This window comes from Falco naumanni, chromosome 8 (assembly GCF_017639655.2).
Source record: "Falco naumanni isolate bFalNau1 chromosome 8, bFalNau1.pat, whole genome shotgun sequence".
NCBI lineage: Eukaryota > Metazoa > Chordata > Aves > Falconiformes > Falconidae > Falco > Falco naumanni.
In genome coordinates this window covers 11,544,150-11,555,908 of record NC_054061.1, presented here as the reverse complement: position 1 = coordinate 11,555,908, position 11,759 = coordinate 11,544,150, and the positions used below count along the sequence as shown (strand labels likewise).

Below are 11,759 nucleotides of genomic sequence, written 5' to 3'. Positions count from 1 at the left end.
CAGGGTCACCCCCGGGGCCAGGAGCCCGGTGGCTATCGGGCAGCAGGTGCTGCCAGGGCCCAGAGAGGTGGCCAGGCCCGTGAGGCACCGACTGGGCCCTTGCGGGGCTGGGGGCGCGCAGGGGCCCGCGGGGCAACGGAGCGCGGGCAGGGCCCTGGAGCTGCGGGGCACTGCGGGCATCCAGGGGGGCCCTCAGCGCCGGGGGCGGGGGCTCACAGCCGTGGGGCGTCCGGGGGAGCCCTGGGCCCGCGGGGCGGCGTGGGGAGCGCAGGCGGGGCGGGGGCGCGGCGGGGAGGGCGAGGCCCGGCCGCAGCCCCGCTGCCCCGCAGCCGCCGCTGCCCGTAACCCGGCGGCGGAAGCGGCCGCCGGCTCCAGCCGCCCAATGGGCTGGTGCTGCGCTGCGGCGCGGCCCGTCACTTCCTGGCCCTGCAGCCGGCGGCAGCGAGGCGAGAGCCGGGGCCGGGGGCGGCGGGGCCCGCAGCCTGCCCGGCGCCCGCCACCAACATGCCCTTTGACTTCAGGAGGTGAGTGCGGCCGGGCGCGCCGCCCGCCCTCCCCGCCGGGCCCGGCCTCGCTCGCCCCCTCGGGGGGCCGCCGCTCCCCAGGCGACCTCCCCTGGCCCCGCCGCCCCCGGCCGGGGCGGGCTGCGGTGGGCGCCCCACGCCCGGCGGTGCTGGCTGACGCGAGGCCGCGGCTCAGCAGCAAGGCGAGGGCCGGGCCCGTGACCTGCTGTGAGGGAGGAGGGATGGAGGGAGGGATGGAGGGAGGGAAGAAGTAGGTCTGGGCAGGGAAGGGACGTGGGAACGCGGGAGGCTCAGCCCGGCGAGCGGCGGTTATTGTATAACGCGGTTGTGCAAAGCGCAGAGGCGGCGTGTGGAGTTTCGAGCTGCCGCGGGCGGGGCGGGTGGGCCCGGGTCGCGGGGCCGGGGTCAGGGCACTGGGCCCCTTCGCCTCCCTCGGGTCCCCGAGGGCTCGGGGAGGGGGCGCTGGCCACGGTGGGGCTGTGTGCGAGGGAGGCTGGGGGGCACCGTCGGCGCCCCCACCTTGGTCTGGGCCTTGGGAGTGGGTGTGAGGTGCCAGGTGCGCGGTGCCACGCACCAAAGCAGAAGTGAAAAGGGCCCTTTTGACTCACACGGTGCAGAAATAGCAACTGTGGAATCATTTTCTCTTCAAGCCGTTCCTGAACTAAAGATTTGTGCCTTTGGTACAAGTTGTAACCTTTGGAAACTGCACATAACTTCACCAAATTCATAGGTGCCATGGGGAAGACACACAGTCTTCTCCTGTCGGTTTTACTAGAACATTAACATTACAATTAAAAAATACACATTTTTTTGAATTGACAGATACAGTTGTTGCTTGGTGCTTCTCATGTAGGACCATCGTGAACCCTACATTTGCACCCCTTTGAGATGACGGGGGGAAACGGTGATATTGCAGTTTTTTTAGTTCTCCCGAACAAAAGTTGTGTATTGTATTTTTGCTGTAATTCTAAATCAGGCCTCTCATTTATACAGGCTGACAGGATCTTGTATGTGATCCATGGGGCACTATTGAACATGGAGGCAGTTGCTTCTGAATGAAAACTTGCTGAAGCTGGAAACAGCATCTGCTGGATCATTTGGGATCCGGGGCCCAGAGCCTCATTTCTGCTTTTGTAAAATTTGATAGAAAATATCTTCTCAGCTTTGGAGACATTCTGCCAGCTGCAAATCCCATTTGCCGTCTATTTTCAGACTTGTACAATACATGAACAATAAGAGATCATGGGTTGTGGCTGTCACTTTGTAATAGCAGATAAAGAAAATGTTATCTTGGATGTCTTTGAAAATGTAATTTTTGTTGGGTCTCAGAATGTGCATGTGGAAACACTGGCTCACCAAGAGTAATCATCTTAAGAGACAGCACTAGTGCTTCACTTTGGAATGGAAAAAAGGCATTAAGGAAAGGCAGAGTTGCAGAGTTTGTGTTAATGAGTTACAAAAACATAGAGGCATCAGTTCAGATCTGCATTTTAAAGACTCACAATTGCAAATAACTTCTTTGTCATTCACATTGGAGGATTAGGATTAGAAACAGACACTTCAAAGCACCTTCTCAAATAGTAAGCTTACTGAAGCTGAAGTTCAGCTTTCCTGCAAAGATGAATTTTTAGAAGACCACTGTTGATAACAAGAACTTTCTATTTAAAGATGCAGAGAAACTATTGTTATGAGCAATTAACCACTTCCCTGTTTTAGAAGCCTGAACAGAAGTTCAGGACCAAAATTTTTGCGAAAGTTGGAGTCTATCTTTAAGCTATTGTGGTTTTTGTTCATTGTGCAGTCAATGGAACAAAATCTGCTGAGGCTGGAAAATTTTACTGTCATAGGTGAAGTATGATATGTACGTTGAAAGAAGTGTAGTTACTTCCTGACAACTATAGAACATACAATACAGTGCTCTTAGAGAAGTAAGGTTAAAACTGTAGTAAGTTTCTGAATGAAGAGATGTTTTTCATCATGTGAAATGCAAGGTTTTTCTTTCAGAGATTTCAACTGGATGTTCTCTTTGGCAGGTATAGTTTGGCACCCTGTCTTTAGCACACACTGTAAAATGGGTGTTATGCCTATGTATGATTAGAGGGTTGGATTCTTAAGAAACTTTTAAAATTGTCCCTAAGTATCTCCCGGAGTCCAAAATGCAGAGGTCCCAAGTGGAAAGGCATTGTGTTCTTCTGGAGACCGCAGTTTTCACAGGTCTATGTTGCTAATGCATCTGAAGAAATCACTGACCCTAACTGCTTTGCTAGGGCATTTGGGAAGGCCAGTTCTTTTTTTGTTGGATCTTTCCCTCAATTAGAGCTTTTATTTTTGGTATTGTAGAATGACAGGACATTGATAGGTAACATCAGCTGTAGAAAGGGGCATAGCAGACCAGGTAAAAGTTTGGGACTCAAGCTCTGTTTCCACGCAAAATAGCTCTAGGAGGAATGGATTGCCACAGTCTCATCTGGAGAAGAGAGACACAAATGGCAAGTAATGAAAACAGCCTATGACCAAAGAAGTCCCTATTCCTCACCAACTAAAAGTCAAAGAAATAATTTCCGTTCACACAACTAAATCTCCTTCCTGTCTCCTAGACTTATGGGTTCATATTTGGCCAGACTGAAGAACCCAAAGTGCTTGAACGTGTTTCTTGGTAGTTGTCTCCATGGGTCGGTCTGAGGCATATTTGTTGGTGTCAGATATGGAAGTAGCTTGTTTTGTTACTTGTACTTTTTTTTTCTGTAGGACTTCTGTTTTCTTGTCTTGTTGTTACTTTTGCTAATATAAAATGCATTTAATTTATAAATAAAATAATACTTTTCACAGTAATTTCAAGTGAATAATAATTATTCTGTCCCAAGCATCTTTAGGGTTTTAATAATACTTAGTACTCACCTAGGGTTTTTAATTTTTCAAAGCATTTCATTCACACTAATCTCTACAGTCCTGCTGTGATGTTGGTAAGGAACCAAGTTTTCTGCTTCCAGATTAGAGCCTTCAGTACAGGTTTGTTCAATGCATGTCACAAGACACCAGCCCTCCTACAGAACTGCTAAATTAGTTTGTATCACTGGAAGGCCTGGTTCTTTCTTATTTTTTAAGACCTATTTGACTGTAAGAGAAAACCAGATTTTTTTCCTTGTGGCGTCTCTCCCTGTTTGTTAGAACTTTTGTTAGCAAAGCAGCTTCATACCTATTTAATTGGGGATTTTGAGTTAGGTCGCTGGAGCTGAAAGGGTATTTCCCCCTCAAGCATTTAGGAGACCCAGTGTCACCTGCATAGCTGCGGCATCTGTGGTTGGTTAAAATCATAATTAGGTTGAACTTTAAGCCAGGGTCATCTGGAATAGTGATTGTGGGTTGGAACATTTCTCCCACCTGTGATCCATGTAGCAGGGAGGGTTAGCTTCAGCAGCTAATGCCAGTGCTGGACCTTAGACTGCTCTGGTGTTGAGAGTTAGAGGTAAAAATGAAGTGACTTGACTGCACTGGATGTGGATGTGTTAGAGAGAAACGTTGCTGCAAGTTATTTTGAATCTGTTGGCTTTTCTTGGCGTTTGCCTGTTTGCATGAAAGAGTTACTGATCGGTTGGGTTTGTGGCAAATACTGAAACTTCTGAACTATTTTGGCAGCTTTAACTGGTTAGACTGAGAAAAACTAAAATAGACCTCTCTGAAATCAAGGTTTTGTTCTAATTGTGGGCAGTTCTCAGTTGTGCCCTGGCCACGTTTTTGGCATAGAGTGACAAACATCTGTGGATGGAGTAACAGTATGTTACACCTGGATTTTGGAGGTTATGGGAAAGGAGCCAGCTTTAGAAAAGATTTAGATTTAAATGCTGATTTAAGATGGAAGGCCTTTGCGGCAAAGGCTCTTATTCCATCTGCACGGTACAGTGGTCCCCCACAGTCAGCTGTTCTTTGGCGCATCTCTGATAAATTATACTTCTTATGTGGGTATTCTGATTCAGATATAAATGACATTTTTGTTGTTTTGGGTCACAGGCAGGTCTCTGCTTTGGTTCCTCTGTGCTTTTTTCAAATCAAATTGTCCAGTCTTAACGAGCTGACACGCTTCCAACCTTATTGCTTTTAGAAGGGGCAGTGTATTTGGTTTTCATTTAGACCAGAGTTGTGATGGCTAATAGCCAAACTGATGGTTAAGACATCTGACCTGGCACAGTTGTGAAACCAGTGATACAGACTGTTTCAGCAACATCAGGGAGGTCTGTTTGTCTGCCTTCCATTCCCAACCAGATTAGTGAGGGCAAACCAGTAAATTGTAGGTGATTTGAAGGTTAAGGAGAAAAATCTTTTTCTGAACTAAGCAACCCCTTGGACAACAATTTTTCATTCACTTACAAGCCTAAGGAAAATAGCTTTCTTACAGGCTTAAGAAAAGAAGGAAGAAAGCTATCTTTCGTAATCCTACTATTTTTCTTTCAACAGGTTTGTGAGGGTCATGACTTAAAATCTTTCTGTAACCCCTCAAATCTCACTTAAACTTGTATGGGATTTGTTTGGCCTGTTTGAACGTTTGCCAGTTGTTAAGCAGAAATGGGGACTACGTGATGTTTTGGCACTGCCTAATAAATACCAAAGGTTAGTGGAAACACGCGTGTTTGCTCAGAAGTTTTAGTTTGGAGTCTCAACCAGCTCTGCATTTCTCATCAGATCATGGTGCTCTGTACTCCATCCACCTGCTAGCTCTCTCCCAGCACCTTGTTTAGCTGGTTGCATTAGCAGAAGTTCATTTGCCAAAATTACTTGCTGAACTGGCTCACGGTGCCTCTACTATAGAAGGTATATGGTGGTGATAGCAGCAGGTAGGTGTCTTCTTGGCTGAAACAGTGTGGGGAAGACAGAGAAGAAAGAACAGCGAAAGCCAGCTGATATGGCTTCTTAGATGAGTAGTACCTTGTGGTTTGTGAGTAGCAATGGCATAGCAAAAAGGTTTGCATGTACCCTGTAGTAAGCTGTGCATGGTCACACTCACTTCCACAGCCATAGACATTGCCACCTTAAAAATCTTCAGTCCTCTATGTGACTGAGCTGGTAGCTGTCGCTTCCGAAGTTAATGTCTACGTTTAAACTAGTGGCAGTAACATTATTCTGTGTTGGTTAGATAGTTGCCTCTCTACAGTTCACAGGGACCTGCGCTTTTTCTCTCCAATTCCTGAAATGATAGCTGACCACTTCATAGCGCCTGGTAACTGAGCAAGTGTATTTCCATGGTGAACTGCAGCCAGGTCTGGCAGGCATGTTCCACTTCACATTGTGCAATGTCACTGGTAAACAAGCCTTCCAAGTGGTATTGCTGCCACCTTACGTAATTACCAAAGTTGATTTTGGTGCCGGGCAGTGCCATGACTAACTTTGTTTCAACAATAGGCCTTTGAGGACACCTGAGAAATTATTCTGCAGTCAGATGGGCAAGCAGGGTTGTACAGACAGTCTGTTGATGTTTATGCCACAAATAGCTGATTATACATAGCATGCACGTGTATAAATATTGCTAAGTCTCCCTCCCTAATGCATTATTTCTCTTAAAATGTAGTTGGAGTAGATTTTTTTTTCCCAAGTAAGTACAGAACTATTAAGGTCTGGCTTTGTAGGAAAGTTTTGTGTTGTTCTTTCTAAACTTTAACTGTCCTCCTTTGTTCACTTGTTGATGACACAGATGCTTTCTTCATGCCATCATAGTTCATTACTGTGAAAATAGCTGAATCACACAGTAAACAAAGTTGAAGCAATACCACCAGCATGGACTGAGAAGCTGTGGATGTTGTTCAGCTTGTGTTTTGAAGTGTGCCTGTGTATTTTTTAGGCATGTAATTCAAATGGTGGAGGTAGTAAGAAAAGAATAGTCTTGCAATGAAAGAAGAAACAGTGGGACCATTTGGGGTTTTTTGTCTTCTACCCAAGCACAAGCACTCAGGTGTCTAGGTATTCCTGTATGGAGCCAGTTACCCCCAAAATGGAAAGCTTGTTCTGCCAAAAAAAGTAACCACAATCTTGCCATGATCTACAAAATCTTCCTTATACTGAAATATTTGAGTATTTTGGAAGCGATCATGGCAGACACATAAGTAAAGTCTGCAGTTAGTGCGATTTGCTGCATTTCAGCTGTGTGTGTTTGGATGTTTGGGTTTTTGTTTGTTTGGGTTTTAAGGATGTTTCCAAATGAGATGTATCTAGTTTAATCCAGAGAAGCCAGAAAGATTTGCATTTAACAAAAGAGCCTTCAAAATGCTATGTTAATATGGACAGGCATGTATTACTGCTAACAGGATTTCAGGCAGTCATGGTTGCTTAATATTTATTTAACAGTCATATCCTAGGGCAGATCACTTGGCTTCCTAATTGCTGTCCATCTCTGTAGACCACTGTGTGCTGTGAATAATGCAGGGTTGGAGAGCCTGCCAAAACACAAGTGGAGCTAGTGATGTAAGTACGGCTTTGTGTTTTCTGATGAAAGTGAGGTCTCGGAGCCTCACTCGGATTCCATGTCACTCTAGATCAAGTATGACCCTACTGAATTGAAATCTGAATCTGGCTGCTGCATTGTAACAAGTTGTATCTGGACTAACAAACACTGGTAAACCTGATGCCCAACTACAAGTTGAAGCTCTGTCTTAGGTCTGTATTAGTCACGTTTTTCTAGTGCGGTACCGTCAATACAGATGTTTCTTGGAAACTGAGTCAAAACCGGGAATGTCACTTGGAAGCCGGATGATGCATGAATTGTACTTGCTTTTAGGTAATACAGTTATATGCAACTAAAAAATAGGACTGAGTTGTAGAAGCACGTACAGAAATTCTTATCTCCTTAGACTGGAATTTAAATAGGAGAACCCAAGCTGGTCACTGCTGGTTTATTGATATTGTTTGGTTAGGTACTGAAAAAGTAAAAATATATTTGAATTCCTGCTGCATGCTTTGGGAAAGGGTGTGGGTTTTTTGACCCTAAATCTTGTGTATTAAGGATGGCTTTTGTCCTATAGGAATTGCTTTGGAGGACAGGGAAGACTTGGTGGTGTGTGTGTAAAGCAGTGAGTGCCGTTGTGGGCTCTCTCAAGTCAGGGTTCTGCTGTTCTTAACTCTCCGCAGCTTCAGGCAAGTAACGGTCCCTTTCTGAGTGCCAGTGACTGGTTTGTTTTGAGGGGACCTTCCTTTGCTCGCTCACTCTGCGGAGCAGTGACTGAACAGTTTTCCCTTTGAGTGGTGTTCTTGGCCTGGTCCAGCATGAGATGGTGGGCTTAGCAGACCTCTAGGAGTTTCCCTTCTTGATACGGAGAAATCTCTATGTCCTGCAGTACGGTATGGATTGGCTTCTGTGCTTTTGAGGGAAGCCTTGTGAAGACAGAGCTATTTTCTTCACAGATTCCCCCCTTTTTTTTTTCTTCACCAGATGTTATATTTGTTCGTGCTGTTTTGTACAAATCTCTGTGTGCTCTCCTAGTGCAGCTGGGACTTAAACCTTTCAGAAAGCAGCTTCCACAAATAAAATTGGCATGATTCTGATGCTAAATTAATCTTAACAGATCTTGTTTCAAGGTGTTCAGCAGTAAAGGCAGCAACAGAGTCTTCACATTTTGTCATTCCAGGAAGCTATGGGAAAGACTATAGTACAACTATTTTTTTTTTTTTTCCCCCCAAAGATGTATCCTGGTTATGCTCTGAGTTGTGTGTAGGTAATTTCTTGGAAATCATAGTCCAACTTTCAATTTTCTTCAGTATCCGCTAGAGATTAAAACGTTGTGTCTGTGGGGAGGGCTGAGGAGCTGGCTACTGGGGCAATACTGGGAACCAGCAGCTATGGACAGTGAGATGGAGCCAGAGGAACATGGCAGGAGGTAGAGGAACCCTGAACTGGCAGGTCTCAAATTGGGATAAAGGAGAGATGTTTGGGACTGCAGGGCTCGCAGTGGAAGGAGTGGGTGAGGGGCAGCACTGGAGGAAGTGTCTGGGCGATGTGATGGTGGGAGGCGCTGGGATGTGCTGGGGTTCTCTAAGAGCAAGAATCTCTTGAGCTTAAGGGGGATGAAGGCTCCAGGACAGGAAGGGTTACAGTCTGCTTATGACACTCAAGTATCTGAACAATTAATTAGCTTGGGGAGCAGCCACAGAACTTTAATCCTGTCCCCCATTCTTTGCCTCCATTCTTTCTGATCTCCAGAGTACGGTACTACCACTCAGAAGTACGATTGCTCTTGCTTACAGTCCAGTGAAGGGCTTGATCCCTTCAAATACCAGTCCCCTTACTTGAACATTTTTTCCTTATGATACTTTTCTCCTGTTTTGATGAAGCAGAGTATAGTTTGCTCACTTTATTAAAAATAACATTTCTCTTCCATCCTTCATTTTGACGCCTGCTTCACTGCTTAAAAGGAAATAAAATGCTTGCTGGCAAGACAGTGCCATTGAGTATTTGAGATTATAAATACTTTCTTCCTCCTAATTACCTTTGAATTATGTTTGAGCCTAACATATAAAAAAAATAAAGTGATGTACCACTTCCTCTCTTGCATTCTTGAGTGCCACCTGAAATAGTTTGCACTTTTGGCATATTTCAGCAATAGCAATTGTTCTGTATTCCTGGGTGATAGAGAACAGCTTCTTATGCACTGAAGGAGTAAGAGCACAAAATTTAGTACGTGGTTGACAAAAAGGTGTTAGGCAGGACAGCACAATGGAGTTGGGAAGGCTGGCAGAAGGGGGGAAACAGGAGAACTAGCTCCCTGGAAAGAAATCAATTTAAACAGGAGCAGAATGTATTCATTTTTTGTGCCCTCTTTCTGCAAGTGTGTGTGGATTCATAGTTCTTTTGTCCTAGAAATAAATGGGTTTGTTGGGTTTTTTCCTATACAAATCCTGCACCTGCTAAGTAACTAGCAGACCAGATGACATAATGCTGCAGAGGCTGATGCCTCTGTTCTCTCAGCCCCTTTCCCTAAATGTCCAGTTACCCAAAGGCTGGATTATATAATTAATGACAATCCTCCTGGCTAACCTTGTTTTCTTGTTCTCAGTACTCCTCCTTGTTTCAGAAACTTCCTCTGTTAGTTTCATTATGTTCTTGGAACTAGAATTAAGAGGGAGGAGCTAGCTGGCAAGGAAACCTATTCCTACATTTCACTCCTGGGCTTAGAAGTGTGGAGAGTCAGCAGGTTAAAAAAAAAATATTTGGAGGATAATGCTTCAAAAACTGACGTGATGTTGGGAGTGAAAAGTCAGTCATACAGAGTCTGAAAATTGCAGTCTTCTCCTGCTTTCAGCACAGTTTAAACCAGTTTAAAATTGCTTTAGCCCCTGCACCTCCTTGTCCAGTCCTTCACATATCAGAGCTTGCTCAAAGTAGTTCAGGATAAGCAGTTTCCAATGTCATTTTAAAGCTTTGAGAGTTTGTCCATTAACGCTCCACTTCTGCAGTATGTATGTTAATATCCTATTGTGTGTAAATGAGGACTAGCTTGATTACTTAATGATGTTTGTATATTATCTGCTGTTACGCAGGTGTTAATCTTATAAAATGTGTTAATAACTGCTTGGTATTTACAAGTATCGGCTTATTAGTGCTCCTTTGAATCTGTATTTGCATTTCAACTCACATTTAGGGCCAAGCTTTGGTATTTTTATATTCAGTCTTTACTTTTTGTGTGCAACTGAGATTAACGAGATGACTTATTTTACTTTCCACATGCTTCGAAGTTTGTGTCCCAATTCATGAAACTCTTCCTGATCAAGATTGTTCGTAAACATGCACTCCAGGCATGTCCTTGTTACTGAACTGAGGCTTAGCTCTTGCAGTGCACATCCAGTTTGTTTTCGTAAGCCCGTCTTCCTGCAGCTTTCCTTGTACAGACCTTCAAAGAATTGGAACTTTGATCAGTAATACTTCATGTATTTCCAGAGTTTTTCATCTGCAGATTTCAATGTGCTTGATGAAAGGTGGGCAAATGTTACCAGGTGCCACTCTGCAAAATGAAGAAGCTGAAGAAGAAAGATTTAATTGACTGGAACAGAAATTACACAGTGAGTCAGTGCTGGGAGCGGAACAGAATTCAGGTCTGTTGGCTGCCGCTGCTGCATCCCATCTGTGAGATCGCAGCGTGGCTGTCCCAGAAGCTGTCCTGAACTGCTCTCTGCACATTATGTTCTCATCTACCGGCAGACAGGAAACAGAAATTTCATTTAAACAAAGAATTAACAATCGCAAAATGAAGTGCTTGGAGTCAGTAGTTCCTATTTTCTTCCCTGCTGCTGAATTCCTGCCATTGTTTTCTCGCTCTGTAAAACAGGGGGATAGATTTCACCTACTTTGTTGGAAGAAGAGTTGTTTCTTATCTGTGCTGGATTGTGTAGGAGCTAAGTGTTCTTGCAGAGTTGTTTGAGCAGGCGCTTGCCTCTGAATGTGCGGAAAAGCAACATGATCTAAAGAAAGGATTTCAGAATGAAATCTTGGACTAGTATTTCTCCATAAAAATAGAAAAATTAGTGCTTTCCATACATATATAGAGGAAGGTGTTAGAATAAGGCACCTCTACTGCCTGTGGACTGCTTTAGAGTGAATTTACTGATGTGTAGAAATTATTCATTCTTCAATAGACCCATGGAACAAAATTCTGGATTTTTGTCTAGCACAGGTTCAGCAAGGACCACAAGAAGTTGAAAATACATAGGGAGTTGAAGCCACTGGGGTTTTTTTGAGTAAAGTAGGAGAGATTTTACTTTAAAAAGACACGCTGTTCTTGATGTTTCCCCAGTTAAAAACAAAATAACCCAAGAGCATTGGTTCTGATGGAACTTCTACTCTGTAAATCTCGTAATTTGATTTTAATGCTCTTTCCAGTGTCCCTGAGACAGAGACCACCCTCTTCCATCCTGACATTACTTTGGAGGGAACATGGTGGTTCCCTCTCTCTGTTCTTTAGAGGTCTCCAGCCCTCTTACTTGGGGGTTGCATCTTCTCTCAAGTCCATGCTTCCCTAGTATAGGGACTTGCTCCAAACTGCTGGTCAGACTGGTCTGACATTCTTTTTTGTAGCTGTTTTCAAGCACCTAGGGTACATAATCCAGCCCACAAAATTGCGGAGTAGTCTTCTCTGTCACCTGCCCAGCCATCTGCTCATTCATCTCCTCTCTCCCAGGGGAGTCTGGTGACGTCCAACCCCTCTCCAAGTCCTAAGCAGAGGGAAGTCTTGCCCCACTTGTTCCTTTATCATCATTGTC

At 44.7% G+C, this 11,759-nt stretch overlaps 1 protein-coding gene across 1 annotated transcript in view; it reads left to right on the top strand.

The window, feature by feature from the left end:
* Positions 1-356: 356 nt before the first annotated feature.
* Positions 357-11,759, top strand: part of ERGIC1 (endoplasmic reticulum-golgi intermediate compartment 1) — a 58,042-nt gene continuing 46,639 nt past the window's right edge. The window contains exon 1 of the mRNA XM_040602822.1: positions 357-524. Coding sequence (XP_040458756.1) covers positions 505-524 — 20 coding nt within the window. The 5' untranslated portion in view covers positions 357-504. The remainder of the gene's footprint in view (positions 525-11,759) is intronic.